At 42.2% G+C, this 25483-nt stretch overlaps 1 protein-coding gene across 1 annotated transcript in view; it reads right to left on the bottom strand.

Annotated features, from left to right (window-relative positions):
* LOC143363790 (uncharacterized) overlaps positions 1 to 22120 on the bottom strand; it is a 93021-nt gene extending 70901 nt beyond the window's left edge. The window contains exon 1 of the mRNA XM_076804322.1: positions 21724 to 22120. Coding sequence (XP_076660437.1) covers positions 21724 to 22120 — 397 coding nt within the window. The remainder of the gene's footprint in view (positions 1 to 21723) is intronic.
* Positions 22121 to 25483: the final 3363 nt, after the last annotated feature.

The raw sequence follows: 25483 nt of genomic DNA, 5'->3' as shown, positions 1-25483 counted from the left end.
AATAAGATAGGATAGAGGATAGGATAGGATAGAGGATAGGATAGGATAGATTATAGGATAGGAATGAGTAAAGGATAGGATTGAGGATAGGATTGGATAGAGGATAGGATAGGATAGAGGATAGGATAGGATTGAGGATACTATAGGATAGATTATAGGATAGGATTGAGGATATAATAGGATAGATTATAGAATAGGATAGAGGATAGGATAGGATAGAGGATAGGATAGGATAGAGTATAGGATAGGATAGAGGATAGGATAGGATAGAGGATAGGATAGAGGATAGGATAGGATAGGATAGAGAATAGGATAGGATAGAGTATAGGATTGGATTGAGGATAGGATAGGATAGAGGATACGATAGATGATTGGATAGGATAGAGGATAGGATACGATAGAGGATAGGATAGGATAGAGGATAGGATTGGATTGAGGATAGATAGGATAGAGGAGAGGATAGGATAGAGGATAGGAAAGGATAGAGGATAAGTTAGGATAGTGGATAGGATAAGATAGAGGATAGGATAGAATAGCGGCCAGGATAGGATAGAGGATAAGATAGGATAGAGGATAGGATAGGATAGAGGACAGGATAGGATAGAGGATAAGGTAGGATAGAGGATAAGAAAGGATAGAGGATACGATAGGATAGAGGATAGGATATGGTAGAGGATAGAATAGGATTGAGGATAGGACAGGATAGAGTATAGGATTGGATTGAGGATAGGATAGGAAAGAGATTAGGATACGATAGAGGATTGGATAGGATACAAGGTATTATAGGGTAGAGGATAGAGGATAGGATATGGGATTGGATAGGATAGAGGATAGGATAGGATAGAGATTAGGATACGATAGAGGATTGGATAGGATACAAGGTATTATAGGGTAGAGGATAGAGGATAGGATATGGGATTGGATAGGATAGAGGATAGGATAGGATAGAGCATACGATAGAGGATAGGATAGGATAGAGAATATGATAGGATAGAGAATAAGATAGGATAGAGGATAGGATAGGATAGAGGATAGGATAGGATAGATTATAGGATATGATAGAGGATACGATAGTATTGAGGATAGGTTAGGATAGAGGAGAGGATAGGATAGAGGATAGGATTGGATTGAGGATAGGATAGGATTGTGGATAGGATAGGATAGAGGAAAGGATAGGATAGAGGATAGGATAGGATTGAGGATAGGATAGGATTGCGGATAGGATAGGATAGAGGAAAGGATAGGATAGAGGATACTATAGGATAGATTATAGGATAGGAATGAGTATACGATAGGATTGAGGATAGGATAGGATAGAGATTAGGATACGATAGAGGATTGGATAGGATACTAGGTATTATAGGGTAGAGGATAGGATAGGATAGAGGATAGGATATGGGATTGGATAGGATAGAGGATAGGATAGGACAGAGCATACGATAGAGGATAGGATAGGATAGAGAATATGATAGGATAGAGAATAAGATAGGATAGAGGATAGGATAGGATAGAGGATAGGATAGGATAGATTATAGGATAGGAATGAGTAAAGGATAGGATTGAGGATAGGATTGGATAGAGGATAGGATAGGATAGAGGATAGGATAGGATTGAGGATACTATAGGATAGATTATAGGATAGGATTGAGGATAGGATAGGATAGATTATAGAATAGGATAGAGGATAGGATAGGATAGAGGATAGGATAGGATAGAGTATAGGATAGGATAGAGGATAGGATAGGATAGAGGATAGGATAGAGGATAGGATAGGATTGGATTGAGGATAGATAGGATAGAGGAGAGGATAGGATAGAGGATACTATAGGATAGATTATAGGATATGAATGAGTATAGGATAGGATTGAGGATAGGATTGGATAGAGGATAGGATAGGATAGAGGAAAGGATAGGATAGAGGATACTATAGGATAGATTATAGGATAGGAATGAGTATAGGATAGGATTGAGGATAGGATTGGATAGAGGATAGGATAGGATAGAGGATAGGATAGGATTGAGGATACTATAGGATAGATTATAGGATAGGATTGAGGATAGGATAGGAATGAGGATAGGATAGGATTGAGGATAGGATAGGATAGAGGATACGATAGAGGATAGGATAGGATAGAGGATACGATAGAGGATAGGATAGGATAGAGGATAGGATAGGATAGTGGAGAGGATAGGATAGAGGATAGGATAGGATTGAGGATAGGATATGATAGAGGATAGGATAGGATAGAGGATACTATAGGATAGATTATAGGATAGGATTGAGGATAGGATAGGAATGAGGATAGGATAGGATTGAGGATAGGATAGGATGGAGGATACGATAGAGGATTGGATAGAATAGAGGATAGGATACGATAGAGGATAGGATAGGATAGAGGATAGGATTGGATTGAGGATAGATAGGATAGAGGATAGAATAGGATAGAGGATAGGATAGGATAGAGGATACGATAGGAAAGAGGATAGGATATGATAGATGATAGAATAGGATGGAGGATAGGATAGAGGATAGGATACGATAAAAGGATAAAATAGGATAGAGGATAGGATAGGATTGAGGATAGGATAGGATAGAGGATAGGATAGGATAGTGGAGAGGATAGGATAGAGGATAGGATAGGATTGAGGATAGGATAGGATTGTGGTTAGGATAGGATAGAGGAAAGGATAGGATAGAGGATAGGATAGGATTGAGGATAGGATAGGATTGCGGATAGGATAGGATAGAGGAAAGGATAGGATAGAGGATACTATAGGATAGATTATAGGATAGGATTGTGGATAGGATAGGAATGAGGATAGGATAGGATTGAGGATAGGATTGGATAGAGGATAGGATAGGATAGGATAGAGGATAGGATAGGATAGAGAATATGATAGGATAGAGAATAAGATAGGATAGAGGATAGGATAGGATAGAGGATAGGATAGGATAGATTATAGGATATGATAGAGGATAGGATAGTATTGAGGATAGGATAGGATAGAGGAGAGGATAGGATAGAGGATAGGATAGGATTGAGGATAGGATAGGATTGTGGATAGGATAGGATAGAGGAAAGGATAGGATAGAGGATAGGATAGGATTGAGGATAGGATAGGATTGCGGATAGGATAGGATAGAGGAAAGGATAGGATAGAGGATACTATAGGATAGATTATAGGATAGGAATGAGTATAGGATAGGATTGAGGATAGGATTGGATAGAGGATAGGATAGGATAGAGGAAAGGATAGTATAGAGGATACTATAGGATAGATTATAGGATAGGAATGAGTATAGGATAGGATTGAGGATAGGATTGGATAGAGGATAGGATAGGATAGAGGAAAGGATAGGATTGAGGATACTATAGGATAGATTATAGGATAGGAATGAGTATAGGATAGGATTGAGGATAGGATAGGAATGAGGATAGGATAGGATTGAGGATAGGATAGGATAGAGGATACGATAGAGGATTGGATAGGATAAAGGACAAGATAGGATAGAGGATAGGATAGGATAGACGATAGGACAGGAAAGAGGATAGGATAGGATAGAGGAGAGGATAGGATAGAGGATAGGATAGGATTGAGGATAGGATACGATTGCGGATAGGATAGGATAGAGGAAAGGATAGGATAGAGGATACTATAGGATAGATTATAGGATAGGGTTGAGGATAGGATACGAATGAGGATAGGATAGGATTGAGGATAGGATTGGATAGAGGATAGGATAGGATAGAGGATACTATAGGATAGATTATAGGATAGGATTGTGGATAGGATAGGAATGAGGATAGGATAGGATTGAGGATAGGATTGGATAGAGGATAGGATAGGATAGGATAGAGGATAGGATAGCATGGAGGATACTATAGGATAGATTATTGGATATGATTGAGGATAGGACAGGAATGAGGATAGGACAGGAATGAGGATAGGATAGGATTGGGGATAGGATTGGATAGAGGATAGGATAGGATAGTGGATAGGATACGATAGAAGATTCGATATTATAGAGGAAAGGATAGGATAGAGAATAGTATAGGATAGAGGATAGGATAAAGGACAAGATAGGATAGAGGATAGGATAGGATAGACGATAGGATGGGATAGAGGATAGGATATGATAGAGGAGAGGATAGGATAGAGGATAGGATAGAGGATAGGATAGGATAGGATAGAGAATAGGATAGGATAGAGTATAGGATTGGATTGAGGATAGGATAGGATAGAGGATACGATAGATGATTGGATAGGATAGAGGATAGGATACGATAGAGGATAGGATAGGATAGAGGATAGGATTGGATTGAGGATAGATAGGATAGAGGATAGGATAGGATAGAGGACAGGATAGGATAGAGGATAAGGTAGGATAGAGGATAAGAAAGGATAGAGGATACGATAGGATAGAGGATAGGATATGGTAGAGGATAGAATAGGATTGAGGATAGGACAGGATAGAGTATAGGATTGGATTGAGGATAGGATAGGATAGAGATTAGGATACGATAGAGGATTGGATAGGATACAAGGTATTATAGGGTAGAGGATAGAGGATAGGATATGGGATTGGATAGGATAGAGGATAGGATAGGATAGAGCATACGATAGAGGATAGGATAGGATAGAGAATATGATAGGATAGAGAATAAGATAGGATAGAGGATAGGATAGGATAGAGGATAGGATAGGATAGATTATAGGATATGATAGAGGATACGATAGTATTGAGGATAGGATAGGATAGAGGAGAGGATAGGATAGAGGATAGGATAGGATTGAGGATAGGATAGGATTGTGGATAGGATAGGATAGAGGAAAGGATAGGATAGAGGATAGGATAGGATTGAGGATAGGATAGGATTGCGGATAGGATAGGATAGAGGAAAGGATAGGATAGAGGATACTATAGGATAGATTATAGGATAGGAATGAGTATAGGATAGGATTGAGGATAGGATAGGATAGAGATTAGGATACGATAGAGGATTGGATAGGATACAAGGTATTATAGGGTAGAGGATAGGATAAGATAGAGGATAGGATATGGGATTGGATAGGATAGAGGATAGGATAGGATAGAGCATACGATAGAGGATAGGATAGGATAGAGAATATGATAGGATAGAGAATAAGATAGGATAGAGGATAGGATAGGATAGAGGATAGGATAGGATAGATTATAGGATAGGAATGAGTAAAGGATAGGATTGAGGATAGGATTGGATAGAGGATAGGATAGGATAGAGGATAGGATAGGATTGAGGATACTATAGGATTGAGGATACTATAGGATTGAGGATAGGATAGGATAGATTATAGAATAGGATAGAGGATAGGATAGGATAGAGGATAGGATAGGATAGAGTATAGGATAGGATAGCGGATAGGATAGGATAGAGGATAGGATAGAGGATAGGATAGGATAGGATAGAGAATAGGATAGGATAGAGGATAGGATAGGATAGTGGATACGATAGATGATTGGATAGGATAGAGGATAGGATACGATAGAGGATAGGATAGGATAGAGGATAGGATTGGATTGCGGATAGGATAGGATAGAGGAAAGGATAGGATAGAGGATACTATAGGATAGATTATAGGATAGGAATGAGTATAGGATAGGATTGAGGATAGGATAGGATAGAGATTAGGATACGATAGAGGATTGGATAGGATACAAGGTATTATAGGGTAGAGGATAGGATAGGATAGAGGATAGGATATGGGATTGGATAGGATAGAGGATAGGATAGGATAGAGCATACGATAGAGGATAGGATAGGATAGAGAATATGATAGGATAGAGAATAAGATAGGATAGAGGATAGGATAGGATAGAGGATAGGATAGGATAGATTATAGGATAGGAATGAGTAAAGGATAGGATTGAGGATAGGATTGGATAGAGGATAGGATAGGATAGAGGATAGGATAGGATTGAGGATACTATAGGATAGATTATAGGATAGGATTGAGGATATAATAGGATAGATTATAGAATAGGATAGAGGATAGGATAGGATAGAGGATAGGATAGGATAGAGTATAGGATAGGATAGAGGATAGGATAGGATAGAGGATAGGATAGAGGATAGGATAGGATAGGATAGAGAATAGGATAGGATAGAGTATAGGATTGGATTGAGGATAGGATAGGATAGAGGATACGATAGATGATTGGATAGGATAGAGGATAGGATACGATAGAGGATAGGATAGGATAGAGGATAGGATTGGATTGAGGATAGATAGGATAGAGGAGAGGATAGGATAGAGGATAGGAAAGGATAGAGGATAAGTTAGGATAGTGGATAGGATAAGATAGAGGATAGGATAGAATAGCGGCCAGGATAGGATAGAGGATAAGATAGGATAGAGGATAGGATAGGATAGAGGACAGGATAGGATAGAGGATAAGGTAGGATAGAGGATAAGAAAGGATAGAGGATACGATAGGATAGAGGATAGGATATGGTAGAGGATAGAATAGGATTGAGGATAGGACAGGATAGAGTATAGGATTGGATTGAGGATAGGATAGGAAAGAGATTAGGATACGATAGAGGATTGGATAGGATACAAGGTATTATAGGGTAGAGGATAGAGGATAGGATATGGGATTGGATAGGATAGAGGATAGGATAGGATAGAGATTAGGATACGATAGAGGATTGGATAGGATACAAGGTATTATAGGGTAGAGGATAGAGGATAGGATATGGGATTGGATAGGATAGAGGATAGGATAGGATAGAGCATACGATAGAGGATAGGATAGGATAGAGAATATGATAGGATAGAGAATAAGATAGGATAGAGGATAGGATAGGATAGAGGATAGGATAGGATAGATTATAGGATATGATAGAGGATACGATAGTATTGAGGATAGGTTAGGATAGAGGAGAGGATAGGATAGAGGATAGGATTGGATTGAGGATAGGATAGGATTGTGGATAGGATAGGATAGAGGAAAGGATAGGATAGAGGATAGGATAGGATTGAGGATAGGATAGGATTGCGGATAGGATAGGATAGAGGAAAGGATAGGATAGAGGATACTATAGGATAGATTATAGGATAGGAATGAGTATACGATAGGATTGAGGATAGGATAGGATAGAGATTAGGATACGATAGAGGATTGGATAGGATACTAGGTATTATAGGGTAGAGGATAGGATAGGATAGAGGATAGGATATGGGATTGGATAGGATAGAGGATAGGATAGGACAGAGCATACGATAGAGGATAGGATAGGATAGAGAATATGATAGGATAGAGAATAAGATAGGATAGAGGATAGGATAGGATAGAGGATAGGATAGGATAGATTATAGGATAGGAATGAGTAAAGGATAGGATTGAGGATAGGATTGGATAGAGGATAGGATAGGATAGAGGATAGGATAGGATTGAGGATACTATAGGATAGATTATAGGATAGGATTGAGGATAGGATAGGATAGATTATAGAATAGGATAGAGGATAGGATAGGATAGAGGATAGGATAGGATAGAGTATAGGATAGGATAGAGGATAGGATAGGATAGAGGATAGGATAGAGGATAGGATAGGATTGGATTGAGGATAGATAGGATAGAGGAGAGGATAGGATAGAGGATACTATAGGATAGATTATAGGATATGAATGAGTATAGGATAGGATTGAGGATAGGATTGGATAGAGGATAGGATACGATAGAGGAAAGGATAGGATAGAGGATACTATAGGATAGATTATAGGATAGGAATGAGTATAGGATAGGATTGAGGATAGGATTGGATAGAGGATAGGATAGGATAGAGGATAGGATAGGATTGAGGATACTATAGGATAGATTATAGGATAGGATTGAGGATAGGATAGGAATGAGGATAGGATAGGATTGAGGATAGGATAGGATAGAGGATACGATAGAGGATAGGATAGGATAGAGGATACGATAGAGGATAGGATAGGATAGAGGATAGGATAGGATAGTGGAGAGGATAGGATAGAGGATAGGATAGGATTGAGGATAGGATATGATAGAGGATAGGATAGGATAGAGGATACTATAGGATAGATTATAGGATAGGATTGAGGATAGGATAGGAATGAGGATAGGATAGGATTGAGGATAGGATAGGATGGAGGATACGATAGAGGATTGGATAGAATAGAGGATAGGATACGATAGAGGATAGGATAGGATAGAGGATAGGATTGGATTGAGGATAGATAGGATAGAGGATAGAATAGGATAGAGGATAGGATAGGATAGAGGATACGATAGGAAAGAGGATAGGATATGATAGATGATAGAATAGGATGGAGGATAGGATAGAGGATAGGATACGATAAAAGGATAAAATAGGATAGAGGATAGGATAGGATTGAGGATAGGATAGGATAGAGGATAGGATAGGATAGTGGAGAGGATAGGATAGAGGATAGGATAGGATTGAGGATAGGATAGGATTGTGGTTAGGATAGGATAGAGGAAAGGATAGGATAGAGGATAGGATAGGATTGAGGATAGGATAGGATTGCGGATAGGATAGGATAGAGGAAAGGATAGGATAGAGGATACTATAGGATAGATTATAGGATAGGATTGTGGATAGGATAGGAATGAGGATAGGATAGGATTGAGGATAGGATTGGATAGAGGATAGGATAGGATAGGATAGAGGATAGGATAGGATAGAGAATATGATAGGATAGAGAATAAGATAGGATAGAGGATAGGATAGGATAGAGGATAGGATAGGATAGATTATAGGATATGATAGAGGATAGGATAGTATTGAGGATAGGATAGGATAGAGGAGAGGATAGGATAGAGGATAGGATAGGATTGAGGATAGGATAGGATTGTGGATAGGATAGGATAGAGGAAAGGATAGGATAGAGGATAGGATAGGATTGAGGATAGGATAGGATTGCGGATAGGATAGGATAGAGGAAAGGATAGGATAGAGGATACTATAGGATAGATTATAGGATAGGAATGAGTATAGGATAGGATTGAGGATAGGATTGGATAGAGGATAGGATAGGATAGAGGAAAGGATAGTATAGAGGATACTATAGGATAGATTATAGGATAGGAATGAGTATAGGATAGGATTGAGGATAGGATTGGATAGAGGATAGGATAGGATAGAGGAAAGGATAGGATTGAGGATACTATAGGATAGATTATAGGATAGGAATGAGTATAGGATAGGATTGAGGATAGGATAGGAATGAGGATAGGATAGGATTGAGGATAGGATAGGATAGAGGATACGATAGAGGATTGGATAGGATAAAGGACAAGATAGGATAGAGGATAGGATAGGATAGACGATAGGACAGGAAAGAGGATAGGATAGGATAGAGGAGAGGATAGGATAGAGGATAGGATAGGATTGAGGATAGGATACGATTGCGGATAGGATAGGATAGAGGAAAGGATAGGATAGAGGATACTATAGGATAGATTATAGGATAGGGTTGAGGATAGGATACGAATGAGGATAGGATAGGATTGAGGATAGGATTGGATAGAGGATAGGATAGGATAGAGGATACTATAGGATAGATTATAGGATAGGATTGTGGATAGGATAGGAATGAGGATAGGATAGGATTGAGGATAGGATTGGATAGAGGATAGGATAGGATAGGATAGAGGATAGGATAGCATGGAGGATACTATAGGATAGATTATTGGATATGATTGAGGATAGGACAGGAATGAGGATAGGACAGGAATGAGGATAGGATAGGATTGGGGATAGGATTGGATAGAGGATAGGATAGGATAGTGGATAGGATACGATAGAAGATTCGATATTATAGAGGAAAGGATAGGATAGAGAATAGTATAGGATAGAGGATAGGATAAAGGACAAGATAGGATAGAGGATAGGATAGGATAGACGATAGGATGGGATAGAGGATAGGATATGATAGAGGAGAGGATAGGATAGAGGATAGGATAGGATTGAGGATAGGATAGGATTGCGGATAGGATAGGATAGAGGAAAGGATAGGATAGAGGATACTATAGGATAGATTATAGGATAGGGTTGAGGATAGGATACGAATGAGGATAGGATAGGATTGAGGATAGGATTGGATAGAGGATAGGATAGGATAGAGGATACTATAGGATAGATTATAGGATAGGATTGAGGATAGGATAGGAATGAGGATAGGATAGGATTGATGATAGGATAGGATGGAGGATACGATAGAGGATTGGATAGAATAGAGGATAGGATACGATAGAGGATAGGATAGGATAGAGGATAGGATTGGATTGAGGATAGATAGGATAGAGGATAGAATAGGATAGAGAATATGATAGGATAGAGAATAAGATAGGATAGAGGATAGGATAGGATAGAGGATAGGATAGGATAGATTATAGGATATGATAGAGGATAGGATAGTATTGAGGATAGGATAGGATAGAGGAGAGGATAGGATAGAGGATAGGATAGGATTGAGGATAGGATAGGATTGTGGATAGGATAGGATAGAGGAAAGGATAGGATAGAGGATAGGATAGGATTGAGGATAGGATAGGATTGCGGATAGGATAGGATAGAGGAAAGGATAGGATAGAGGATACTATAGGATAGATTATAGGATAGGGTTGAGGATAGGATACGAATGAGGATAGGATAGGATTGAGGATAGGATTGGATAGAGGATAGGATAGGATAGAGGATACTATAGGATAGATTATAGGATAGGATTGTGGATAGGATAGGAATGAGGATAGGATAGGATTGAGGATAGGATTGGATAGAGGATAGGATAGGATAGGATAGAGGATAGGATAGCATGGAGGATACTATAGGATAGATTATTGGATAGGATTGAGGATAGGACAGGAATGAGGATAGGATAGGATTGGGGATAGGATTGGATAGAGGATAGGATAGGATAGTGGATAGGATACGATAGAAGATTCGATATTATAGAGGAAAGGATAGGATAGAGAATAGTATAGGATAGAGGATAGGATAAAGGACAAGATAGGATAGAGGATAGGATAGGATAGACGATAGGATGGGATAGAGGATAGGATATGATAGAGGAGAGGATAGGATAGAGGATAGGATAGGATTGAGGATAGGATAGGATTGCGGATAGGATAGGATAGAGGAAAGGATAGGATAGAGGATACTATAGGATAGATTATAGGATAGGGTTGAGGATAGGATACGAATGAGGATAGGATAGGATTGAGGATAGGATTGGATAGAGGATAGGATAGGATAGAGGATACTATAGGATAGATTATAGGATAGGATTGAGGATAGGATAGGAATGAGGATAGGATAGGATTGATGATAGGATAGGATGGAGGATACGATAGAGGATTGGATAGAATAGAGGATAGGATACGATAGAGGATAGGATAGGATAGAGGATAGGATTGGATTGAGGATAGATAGGATAGAGGATAGAATAGGATAGAGAATATGATAGGATAGAGAATAAGATAGGATAGAGGATAGGATAGGATAGAGGATAGGATAGGATAGATTATAGGATATGATAGAGGATAGGATAGTATTGAGGATAGGATAGGATAGAGGAGAGGATAGGATAGAGGATAGGATAGGATTGAGGATAGGATAGGATTGTGGATAGGATAGGATAGAGGAAAGGATAGGATAGAGGATAGGATAGGATTGAGGATAGGATAGGATTGCGGATAGGATAGGATAGAGGAAAGGATAGGATAGAGGATACTATAGGATAGATTATAGGATAGAAATGAGTATAGGATAGGATTGAGGATAGGATTGGATAGAGGATAGGATAGGATAGAGGAAAGGATAGTATAGAGGATACTATAGGATAGATTATAGGATAGGAATGAGTATAGGATAGGATTGAGGATAGGATTGGATAGAGGATAGGATAGGATAGAGGATAGGATAGGATTGAGGATACTATAGGATAGATTATAGGATAGGATTGAGGATAGGATAGGAATGAGGATAGGATAGGATAGAGGATAGGACAAGATTGAGGATTGGATAGAGGATTGGATATGATAGAAGATCGAATACGATAGAGGATAGGATATGATAGAGGATAGGATAGGATGGAGGACAGGATAGGATAGAGGATAAGATAGGATAGAGGATAGGATAGGATAGAGGACAGGATAGGATAGAGGATAGGATACGATAGAAGATACGATATTATAGAGGAAAGGATAGGATGGAGGATAGGATACGATAGAGGATACGATAGGATAGAATATAGGATTGGATTGAGGAAAGGATAGGATATAGGATAGGATAGGATTGAGGATAGGATAGCATAGAGGATAGGATAGGATTGAGGATAGGATAGAATAGAGGACAGGATAGGATAGAGGATAGGATACGATAGAAGATACGATATTATAGAGGAAAGGATAGGATGGAGGATAGGATAGGATAGAGGATAGGATAGAGGATTGGATAGGATAGAGGATAGGATACGATAGAGGATAGGATAGGATAGAATATAGGATTGGATTGAGGAAAGGATAGGATATAGGATAGGATAGGATTGAGGATAGGATAGCATAGAGGATAGGATAAGTAAGAGGATAGGATAGGGTAGAGGATAGGATAGAATAGAGGACAGGATAGGATAGAGGATAGGATACGATAGTAGATACGATATTATAGAGGAAAGGATACGATGGAGGATAGGATAGGATAGAGGATAGGATAGGATAGAGGATAGGATAGAGGATTGGATAGGATAGAGGATAGGATATAATAGAGGATAGGATAGGATAGGATATAGGATAGGATAGGATTGAGGATAGGATAGCATAGAGGATAGGATAAGTAAGAGGATAGGATAGGATAGAGGATAGGATAGAGGAATGGATAGGATTGAGGATGGGATATAATAGAGGATAGGATAGGATAGAGGATAGGATAGGATTGAGGATAGGATAGAATAGAGGACAGGATAGGATAGAGGATAGGATACGATAGAAGATACGATATTATAGAGGAAATTATAGGACGGAGGATAGGATAGGATAGAGGATAGGGTTGGATAGAGGATAGGATAGAGGATTGGATAGGATAGAGGATAGGATATAATAGAGGATAGGATAGGATAGAATATAGGATAGGATTGAGGATAGGATAGAATAGAGGACAGGATAGGATAGAGGATAGGATAGGATAGAGGATAGTATAGGATAAAGGATAATATAGGATAGAGGATAGGATAGGATTGAGGATAGGATTGGATAGAGGATAGGATAGGATAGAGGATAGGATAGGATAGAGGATAGGATAGGATTGAGGATAAGATAGGATTGAGGATAGGATAGGATAGAGGATACTATAGGATAGAGGATAGGATAGGTGTGAGGATAGGATAGGAATGAGGATAGGATAGGATTGAGGGTAGGATAGGGGATTGGATAGGATGGACGATAGGATAGGATGGAGGATAGGATAGGATAGGATTGAGGATAGGATAGGAGAGAGGAAAAGATAGGATAGAGAATAGAATAGGATAGAGGATAGGTTACGATAAGAGGATAGGATAGGATAGAGGATAGTATAGAATAGAGGACAGGATAGGATAGAGGATACTATAGGATAGAGGATAGGATAGGACAGATGATAGGATAGGAATGAGGATAGGATAGGATTGAGGGTATGATAGGATAGAGGAGAGGATAGGATAGAGGATGGGATAGGATTGAGGATAGGATAGGATTGCGGATAGGATAGGATAGAGGAAAGGATAGGTTAGAGGATACTATAGGATAGATTATAGGATAGGAATGAGTATAGGATAGGATTGAGGATAGGATTGGATAGAGGATAGGATAGGATAGAGGATAGGATAGGATTGAGGATACTATAGGATAGATTATAGGATAGGATTGAGGATAGGATAGGAATGAGGATAGGATATGATAGAGGATAGGATAGGATGGAGGATAGGATTGGATTGAGGATAGGATAGAGGATTGGATAGGATAGAAGATAGGATACGATAGAGGATAGGATATGATAGAGGGTAGGAAAGGATAGAGGATAAGTTAGGATAGTGGATAGGATAAGATAGAGGATAGGATAGAATAGAGGACAGGATAGGATAGAGGATAAGATAGGATAGAGGATAGGATAGGATAGAGGACAGGATAGGATAGAGGATAGGATACGATAGAAGATACGATATTATAGAGGAAAGGATAGGATGGAGGATAGGATACGATAGAGGATACGATAGGATAGAATATAGGATTGGATTGAGGAAAGGATAGGATATAGGATAGGATAGGATTGAGGATAGGATAGCATAGAGGATAGGATAGGATTGAGGATAGGATAGAATAGAGGACAGGATAGGATAGAGGATAGGATACGATAGAAGATACGATATTATAGAGGAAAGGATAGGATGGAGGATAGGATAGGATAGAGGATAGGATAGAGGATTGGATAGGATAGAGGATAGGATACGATAGAGGATAGGATAGGATAGAATATAGGATTGGATTGAGGAAAGGATAGGATATAGGATAGGATAGGATTGAGGATAGGATAGCATAGAGGATAGGATAAGTAAGAGGATAGGATAGGGTAGAGGATAGGATAGAATAGAGGACAGGATAGGATAGAGGATAGGATACGATAGTAGATACGATATTATAGAGGAAAGGATACGATGGAGGATAGGATAGGATAGAGGATAGGATAGGATAGAGGATAGGATAGAGGATTGGATAGGATAGAGGATAGGATATAATAGACGATAGGATAGGATAGAATATAGGATAGGATATAGGATAGGATAGGATTGAGGATAGGATAGCATAGAGGATAGGATAAGTAAGAGGATAGGATAGGATAGAGGATAGGATAGAGGAATGGATAGGATTGAGGATGGGATATAATAGAGGATAGGATAGGATAGAGGATAGGATAGGATTGAGGATAGGATAGAATAGAGGACAGGATAGGATAGAGGATAGGATACGATAGAAGATACGATATTATAGAGGAAAGGATAGGATGGAGGATAGGATAGGATAGAGGATAGGGTTGGATAGAGGATAGGATAGAGGATTGGATAGGATAGAGGATAGGATATAATAGAGGATAGGATAGGATAGAATATAGGATAGGATTGAGGATAGGATAGAATAGAGGACAGGATAGGATAGAGGATAGGATAGGATAGAGGATAGTATAGGATAAAGGATAATATAGGATAGAGGATAGGATAGGATTGAGGATACTATAGGATAGAGGATAGGATAGGAGTGAGGATAGGATAGGAATGAGGATAGGATAGGATTGAGGGTAGGATAGGGGATTGGATAGGATGGACGATAGGATAGGATGGAGGATAGGATAGGATAGGATAGAGAATAGAATAGGATAGAGGATAGGATAGAGGATAGGTTACGATAAGAGGTTAGGATAGGATAGAGGATAGTATAGGATAGAGGACAGGATAGGATAGAGGATACTATAGGATAGAGGATAGGATAGGACAGAGGATAGGATAGGAATGAGGATAGGATAGGGAAGAGGATAGGATACGATAGAAGATACGATATTATAGAGGAAAGGATAGGATGGAGGATAGGATACGATAGAGGATACGATAGGATAGAATATAGGATTGGATTGAGGAAAGGATAGGATATAGGATATGATAGGTTTGAGGATAGGATAGCATAGAGGATAGGATAAGTAAGAGGATAGGATAGGATAGAGGATAGAATAGAGGAAAGGATAGGATTGAGGATGGGATATAATAGAGGATAGGATAGGATAGAGGATAGGATAGAATAGAGGACAGGATAGGATAGAGGATAGGATACGATAGAAGATACGATATTATAGAGGAAAGGATAGGATAGGATAGAGGATAGGATAGGATAGAGGATAGGATAGAGGATTGGATAGGATAGACGATAGGATACGATAGAGGATAGGATAGGATAGAATATAGGATTGGATTGAGGAAAGGATAGGATATAGGATAGGATAGGATTGAGGATAGGATAGCATAGAGGATAGGATAAGTAAGAGGATAGGATAGGGTAGAGGATAGGATAGAGGAAAGGATAGGATTGAGGATGGGATATAATAGAGGATAGGATAGGATAGAGGATAGGATAGGATTGAGGATAGGATAGAATAGAGGACAGGATAGGATAGAGGATAGGATAGAGGATTGGATAGGATAGAGGATAGGATATAATAGAGGATAGGATAGGATAGAATATAGGATAGGATTGAGGATAGGATAGAATAGAGGACAGGATAGGATAGAGGATAGGATACGATAGAAGATACGATATTATAGAGGAAAGGATAGGATGGAGGATAGGATACGATCGAGGATACGATAGGATAGAATATAGGATTGGATTGACGAAAGGATAGGATATAGGATAGGATAGGATTGAGGATAGGATAGCATAGAGGATAGGATAAGTAAGAGGATCGGATACGATAGAAGATACGATATTATAGAGGAAAGGATAGGATGGAGGATAGGATACGATCGAGGATACGATAGGATAGAATATAGGATTGGATTGACGAAAGGATAGGATATAGGATAGGATAGGATTGAGGATAGGATAGCATAGAGGATAGGATAAGTAAGGGGATAGGATAGGATAGAGGATAGGATAGAGGAAAGAATAGGATTCAGGATGGGATATAATAGAGGATAGGATAGGATAGAGGATAGGATAGGATTGAGGATAGGATAGAATAGAGGACAGGATAGGATAGAGGATAGGATACGATAGAAGATACGATATTATAGAGGAAAGGATAGGATGGAGGATAGGATAGGATAGAGGATAGGATTGGATAGAGGATAGGATAGAGGATAGGATAGGATAGAGGATAGGATAGAGGATTGGATAGGATAGAGGATAGGATACGATAGAGGATAGGATAGGATAGCATATAGGATGGGATTGAGGAAAGGACAGGATATAGGATAGGATAGGATTGAGGATAGGATAGCATAGAGGATAGGATAAGTAAGAGGATAGGATAGGATAGATAATAGGATAGAGGAAAGGATAGGATTGAGGATGGGATATAATAGAGGATAGGATAGGATACAGGATAGGATAGGATACAGGATAGGATAGGATTGAGGATAGGATAGAATAGAGGACAGGATAGGATAGAGGATAGGATACGATAGAAGATACGATATTATAGAGGAAAGGATAGGATGGAGGATAGGATAGGATAGAGGATAGGGTTGGATAGAGGATAGGATAGAGGATTGGATAGGATAGAGGATAGGATATAATAGAGGATAGGATAGGATAGAATATAGGATAGGATTGAGGATAGGATAGAATAGAGGACAGTGAAGGAACAGGATTATGTAAGGCGGGTGCCTTACAATAAACGCTCAAAATCAGGCGTACGTGACTGAGTCGTTTATTTACCAATTGAATGATGTCGCGAGAGCGTCCGAGGTGGTTCAATTAAACTCACGATTCACTTGACTCGCGATTGAACTTGGGCTGCGGTTTTTACAGCGACCGGACTGCGACACGACTCTAAGTAACTCGGCGGAGAATCGGCTGTGACTCTTTCGTGGCGGTAGTCTCTGCCTTATATTCTCGAAAATGCTTGTCGGCTGATTGGTGGAAGTCCTTGCGAGGAACTTCCACCAATCCGTGCATTTTGCATAACACGCCCACGTTCCACGCCTCTCGTGCGTGAGAAGGGTGAGCGTGTCGTGCTGTTAAAAATCTAATTTTGGTGATGCAGCGGGGTGTCTTCCGGGCCCCGTGCTAAGTGCGGTACGTGACTGCTGGCTTACGTCAACGGACCCAGCTTTCCTGGGTGATAGAAACCAGGCACGCGTCGCTGGGACACTCTAGGCTGGAGACCCTTAGACTACCCAAAATTTATGGCGTCCACTTGCGCTATTGAGTTCGTCGCTAGGAACTACAAGGACACATCTGTCCGCTAAGTGGCCAAAAACGTTAAAGACGTTTTCTCACAAATAGCGTCTTATGCTGTGCAAACCATAAATCTTTCTTGGTGCTGGTGCGCTGAAGATTTCTCTTCCGGCGCCCCGCTAGCCGCTACATCACCCCCTTACCAGTGCTAACGCTATCCTAACTTAATCCTAATTACCGGGTAATCTATACCTATTCTTATTGTAGCTGGCTATTTACAAAATGTACAATATATATACAACGTGGCAAGGTTGTCTCACGTTCCGACCTGCAGGTAGTCAGGAAATCTAACGCGTCTACCTGAGCGCGTGTGGACAGGTACCTGCGCGGGGGTCGGCTCGGTCGTCGGTTGCGAGTCTTTGTATCGTACGGTCTCGTCACCGTTTACCGTGTACGCGGGTTTAAGGCGGTCAATGGTTACCGTTGTGTCTTTTCCGCGCACTCGAATCTTGAAATTCTTCCCGTTACGCGAAATAACTGGGAAAGGTCCTTCGTACGCGTTTTGCAATGGGGTCCGCGTTGCGTCGGTACGAAGGTACACGTGGGTGGCGGTCGCTAGGTCTTTGTAGACAAACACTTTGTTGCCACCATGACGCGATCCCGGCACCGGGCGAACGTCGCGGAAGTGTTCGCGTAACTGCCTCACCATGCTCGCGGGGTCTTCGTTGCTCGCCGTGTTGGTAAAAAATTCGGCAGGTAGCCGAACGCTCTCGCCATAGACGAGCTCTGCCGTTGATGCCAGCAGGTCGTCCCGATACGCTGCCCTAATACCTAAAAGTACTACGGGCAACGCATCGGTCCAACGTTGCGTGCCGTGGCACTTTATGGCAGCTTTGAGCTGTCTATGGAAGCGCTCGACCATGCCGTTTGCCGCCGGATGATAGGCTGCAGTTCGAATATGCTTCGCGCCTAACAAATTGCTCAGGTGTTGGAACAACTGCGATTCGAACTGCCTACCCTGGTCCGTTGTGATCCGGATGGGGGTACCGAATCTAGCCACCCATCCGGCGACAAACTCTTTCGCTACCGTTTCTGCCTCGATATTGGCGATCGGAAAGGCTTCGGGCCAACGCGTGAAGCGATCGACGCATGTGAGGCAGTATCTTTTGCCGTCTGATATCGGTAGCGGGCCCACCAAATCGAGATGGATGTGCTCGAATCTGGCGGACGGCGCTTTGAATTCCGATATCGGGCTGAAGACATGTCTACTCGTTTTAGCGCGCTGACATTCGGTACAACTGCGAGCCCAAGCGCGACAGTCGCGTTCTATCGACGGCCAAACAAATATCTGTTTGCAGAGTTTCGCGGTGGCCTTGATACCTGGATGGGCGCACTTATGGACAGCTGAGAACGCGTGTCGGCGAAACGGTGCTGTTACGAATGGGCGCGCGACATTCGTTGACACGTCGCAATAGACTTCGACGTCGCTGTCGATTAATTTGACGCGCTTGAGCGTTAATGAGGTGTCGGACGCGGTTAAGAACTTGTCGACTTCTTCGTCGTTTTCTTGCGAACGAGCTAATTCCGCGTAGTCTATAGTCGACGCGATGGATTCGATTCGCGATAGTGCGTCCGCCACCTCATTATCTTTGCCGCTGATGTGCCGAATGTCAGTGGTGAACTGGCCTACGTAATCCAGATACCGAAACTGTCGAGGGGAACATTTGTCGGATCTCTGGTTGAACGCGAAAGTCAGAGGTTTATGATCGGTGTATATCGTGAACGAACGACCTTCGACCATATGTCGGAATTTCTTAACCGCTGTATATATCGCTAGAAGTTCGCGATCGTATGCGCTGTAGTTACGCTGTGCGGGCGACATGGATTTCGTATGGAAGGCTAGTGGCCTCCACGAATTTCCTTGTCGCTGTTGCAGCGTTGCTCCGATCGCGAAATCCGACGCATCCACAATAATCGCGAGTTGCGAACGACTCGATGGATGCGTTAGTAGCGTAGCGTTGGCAAGTGCATCTTTGGATGCTTGAAACGCTGTTTCCGCTTCACCTGACCATTGGATCGGGGCGTTGCCTTTCGCCGTCCGACCGCTGAGCAGGTGGTGAAGCGGTGTTTGTACCGCCGCGGCGTTAGGTATGAACCGTCTATAAAAGTTTAACATACCGAGGAACCTACGGAGCTGTTTCGCGGTCTCTGGTTTCGGAAATTCGTTTATGGCCTTTACTTTTTCAGGTAGAGGCCTCGTGCCGTTGCCGTTCACAATATACCCGGGAAACTTGACTTCGGTAGCGGCGAATACGCATTTGCTCGGGTTGACGATGACACCGTACTCGTTAAGCCGCTCGAGGAGTTGACGCAGATGTTCCATATGCTCGTCTTCATCGACTGACGCTACTAGAATATCGTCTAGATACGCATAGCAAAAATCGAAACCGCGTAAGACGGTGTCGATGAAGCGTTGAAACGTCTGCGCCGCGTTGCGCAAACCGAACGGCATGACGGTGTACTCGTACAACCCGAACGGCGTCGTTACCGCGGTCTTCGGAATATCGCGAGGGTTTACCGGTATCTGGTGGTACGCGCGGACCAGGTCTAACGTAGTAAACACTGTCTTCCCTGCTAATGTTCGCGCGAAGTCCTCGATATGTGGTATGGGATACCGGTCGGGGATCGTGCGAGCGTTTAAGGTCCTGTAATCGCCGCAGGGCCGCCATCCGTTGTCCTTCTTCTGCACCATGTGTAGGGCAGAAGCCCACTGGCTTTTAGAAGGACGGATGTGACCCCGAGATAACAGTTCCTCGAACTCTGCGCGAGCGACCTTGTACATATCGGTGGACAATCGGCGGGTCTTACAATACGCGGGAGTGCCGGGAGTCGTTACAATATGATGTACAACATCGTGTTTGACTTGCCTAGGAGTCGCTGTGGGTCGGGTCACGTCGGGAAACTGGGCTAGCAGCTGGTGGTAGCGTGAGTTCCCCGCGATGGTCCGGATGGAGTCCGTGAAACCCACGACGGTGCGTCCCGTTGTCGTCCGTGATGTCGTCTGGTCGATCAGGCGTCGTCGCCTGAGGTCCACCAGTAGGCCGTAGCGCGTGAGGAAGTCGGCGCCAATGATGGGTTTTCCCACGTCGGCGATGATGAACCTCCACTGGAAGGCCCTCCGTAGTCCCAGGTTGAGGTCCATCACGCGGATGCCGTAGGTGCCGATCGTCGATCCGTTTGCCGCAACCATCTCGTATGACGTCTTGCTGACTCGGCCTTTGACGAGTGTGCGTGGATACACACAAAGGTCCGAGCCAGTGTCGACGAGGTATTCGGTCTTCGTCACTTTGTCCGTGACGAAGAGGCGGCAGGTGGATGTTCCGTCACTGGCTGCCGCGGTCAGTGTCGGAGGGATTCGTTTCCCGCATACGAACACGGCTGGCGGCATTTGGTGGACTCCTTCCCAAACCTCTGGTGGTACCAGCAGACGTTCTCCGTCTTACGCGATGACCTGGACGAAGACCGACTCCGTCTGGGCGTCCTGCTTCCCTTGTGACTGCAAGGTCGGGATGTTTCGGCGATTCGAAGCTCCAGTTTCTCCAATCGGTCGATCAGGAGCTCTGCCAGGCGGTCGGACTGCGTTGGGGCCGACGTGCTGGCTACCTGGGCTGGCTGCACCTCCGCGTGGATCTGGTCGGCTATCTCGGCTAGCTTGCTTAATGGCAGGTCTGACTGAGCCGAGACGATGGCTCTGGTCACGCTGGGTAGTCTACCTGACCACAGGGTCCGCAGGAACTCGTCGCTGACTGTGGTACCTGCGAGGTTCCGCATATGGCGTAAGAATTGCGACGGGGTTCGGTCGCCTATTTCCTCCTGCTCCAGCAGCTGCCGGATCCTTTTTCCTTGGGTCGCCGACAGCCTCTTCAGAAGTTCGGACCTTAGTGTCCCATACTTGTTGGCCTCCGGTGGGTTTATAAAAATGTCCTGCACTTCCACCGCGTATTTGTCCTCGAGCTGAGACAGTATGTAATCAAATTTTGTCGTGTCAGCTGTAATCCCGTCTAGGGCGAACTGTGCCTCGATTTGGCGGAACCACAGTTCGGGTTGCTCAGGCCAGAAAGGTGGGATCCTGATGGCGACCTTGCTGACTTCTGGCGTCGTTGTCTCCATTTCAATATCACTGCACTACACGCACTTCGAGAGAAAAAAAAAATGCGCGTGATGCGACTCAGTCACCCTGATCACGTCGGGGTCACCAATTAAGGAACAGGATTATGTAAGGCGGGTGCCTTACAATAAATGCTCAAAATCAGGCGTACGTGACTGAGTCGTTTATTTACCAATTGAATGATGTCGCGAGAGCGTCCGAGGTGGTTCAATTAAACTCACGATTCACTTGACTCGCGATTGAACTTGGGCTGCGGTTTTTACAGCGACCGGACTGCGACACGACTCTAAGTAACTCGGCGGAGAATCGGCTGTGACTCTTTCGTGACGGTAGTCTCTGCCTTATATTCTCGAAAATGCTTGTCGGCTGATTGGTGGAAGTCCTTGCGAGGAACTTCCACCAATCCGTGCATTTTGCATAACACGCCCACGTTCCACGCCTCTCGTGCGTGAGAAGGGTGAGCGTGTCGTGCTGTTAAAAATCTAATTTTGGTGATGCAGCGGGGTGTCTTCCGGGCCCCGTGCTAAGTGCGGTACGTGACTGCTGGCTTACGTCAACGGGCCCAGCTTTCCCGGGTGATAGAAACCAGGCACGCGTCGCTGGGACACTCTAGGCTGGAGACCCTTAGACTACCCAAAATTTATGGCGTCCACTTGCGCTATTGAGTTCGTCGCTAGGAACTACAAGGACACATCTGTCCGCTAAGTGGCCAAAAACGTTAAAGACGTTTTCTCACAAATAGCGTCTTATGCTGTGCAAACCATAAATCTTTCTTGGTGCTGGTGCGCTGACGATTTCTCTTCCGGCGCCCCGCTAGCCGCTACAACAGGATAGGATAGAGGATAGGATAGGATAGAGGATAGTATAGGATAAAGGATAATATAGGATAGAGGATAGGATAGGATTGAGGATAGGATTGGATAGAGGATAGGATAGGATAGAGGATAGGATAGGATAGAGGATAGGATAGGATTGAGGATAGGATACGATAGAAGATACGATATTATAGAGGAAAGGATAGGATGGAGGATAGGATAGGATAGAGGATAGGATTGGATAGAGGATAGGATAGAGGATAGGATAGGATAGAGGATAGGATAGAGGATTGGATAGGATAGAGGATAGGATACGATAGAGGATAGGATAGGATAGAATATAGAATTGGATTGAGGAAAGGATAGGATATAGGATAGGATAGGATTGAGGATAGGATAGCATAGAGGATAGGATAAGTAAGAGGATAGGATAGGATAGAGGATAGGATAGAGGAAAGGATAGGATTGAGGATGGGATATAATAGAGGATAGGATAGGATAGAGGATAGGATAGGATTGAGGATAGGATAGAATAGAGGACAGGATAGGATAGAGGATAGGATACGATAGAAGATACGATATTATAGAGGAAAGGATAGGATGGAGGATAGGATACGATAGAGGATACGATAGGATAGAATATAGGATTGGATTGACGAAAGGATAGGATATAGGATAGGATAGGATTGAGGATAGGATAGCATAGAGGATAGGATAAGTAAGAGGATAGGATAGGATAGAGGATAGAATAGAGGAAAGGATAGGATTGAGGATGGGATATAATAGAGGATAGGATAGGATAGAGGATAGGATAGGATTGAGGATAGGATAGAATAGAGGACAGGATAGGATAGAGGATAGGATACGATAGAAGATACGATATTATAGAGGAAAGGATAGGATGGAGGATAGGATAGGATAGAGGATAGGGTTGGATAGAGGATAGGATAGAGGATTGGATAGGATAGAGGATAGGATATAATAGAGGATAGGATAGGATAGAATATAGGATAGGATTGAGGATACGATAGAATAGGGGACAGGATAGGATAGAGGATAGGATAGGATAGAGGATACTATAGGATAAAGGATAATATAGGATAGAGGATAGGATAGGATAGAGGATAGGATAGGATTGAGGATAGGATAGAATAGAGGACAGGATAGGATAGTGGATAGGATACGATAGAAGATACGATATTATAGAGGAAAGGATAGGATGGAGGATAGGATAGGATAGAGGATAGGGTTGGATAGAGGATAGGATAGAGGATTGGATAGGATAAAGGATAGGATACGATAGAGGATAGGATAGGATAGAATATAGGATTGGATTGAGGAAAGGATAGGGTATAGGATAGGATAGGATTGAGGATAGGATAGCATAGAGGAAAGGATAGGATTGAGGATGGGATATTATAGAGGAAAGGATAGGATGGAGGTTAGGATAGGGTAGAGGATAGGATTGGATAGAGGATAGGATAGGATAGAGGATAGGATTGCATAGAGAGCGAATCGAAATCTCACCGAGCTAACATCGTAAGAGAGCATAGAAACGCGAAAATTTCAACCGCACTCGCGAGTTTTACTTTAATTTATTCTTACTCGAAATAATAAGTATGAGTATATATAAAAGTAAAAAGTGAGTGGAAAATTCAAAACCAAAAGGACTATAAAGCCAAAACGCGAATAAAGACGCGATTCACGCGGAGTTCGGGTTAAAAACCCCTCAGGGGCGGATAAACTCCTAAGAGGAAAATAACTTGAAAGAAAATAGCGGATCATCAACTATAGAATCTCGAAAAACCAAACGCGAACATCTGAAAAAGAAAAAGAAAAGATTAAACTCTTAAAATTAAATCGGGTACACTTACGTGAAAATAAGATACTTCCAGCAAAATCCGGGAAACGGGAGTGCCGAAAAACTGCATATACCTGAAAAGAAAGAAATAGAAAAAGACTAGAAGTTTTTAAAAATAGTAGAGATGTCAATTAAATTTTAAAAATAAATAAATAATTAAAACCGGTGAAATAACAGTGTTAGAAAACGAACAATTACACTCGATAGATTAATACCAAGTGGACTATAAAGCAGTTTAGAATTTCCAAGTGTCAAGTGACGAGAGAGATAGAGAGAAAATACATAGAACAAGAGAGGATAGAGAACACCCGAAAGGCCAAGCCAAGAAGTTCACACAACGTGAGGGGTCGGTCGGACGGTGTTATCTAAAGTAAGGTAGGAACTAGAAGAGTTAAAACCGCAGAGGGATAACCAGTAGTAATTATACACCGGATATAAAGTCTTAGGAGAAAGAGATAGAACTCGGGTAAAATACAAAAATAGACCGATCTCAATAAAATTTTAGGGCCGCCCATTTCGAAGGGTGGCGAGTCGAAGGGGGTCGGAAAGGAGAAAACTTTTTTGCTCTGCACCCACCCATTTCGGAGATATAGCGATTAGCAGGCTTATTTTACGGAAATTAGGGAAACGGACCAGACGAAAGTAAAGTGCTCGCCCGTACCGTTACAACGAGCCGCTGAACGCCGGAA

The sequence above is a fragment of the Halictus rubicundus genome, unplaced genomic scaffold, assembly GCF_050948215.1.
Source record: "Halictus rubicundus isolate RS-2024b unplaced genomic scaffold, iyHalRubi1_principal scaffold0127, whole genome shotgun sequence".
NCBI lineage: Eukaryota > Metazoa > Arthropoda > Insecta > Hymenoptera > Halictidae > Halictus > Halictus rubicundus.
This window is presented reverse-complemented; position numbering and strand designations above follow the sequence as displayed.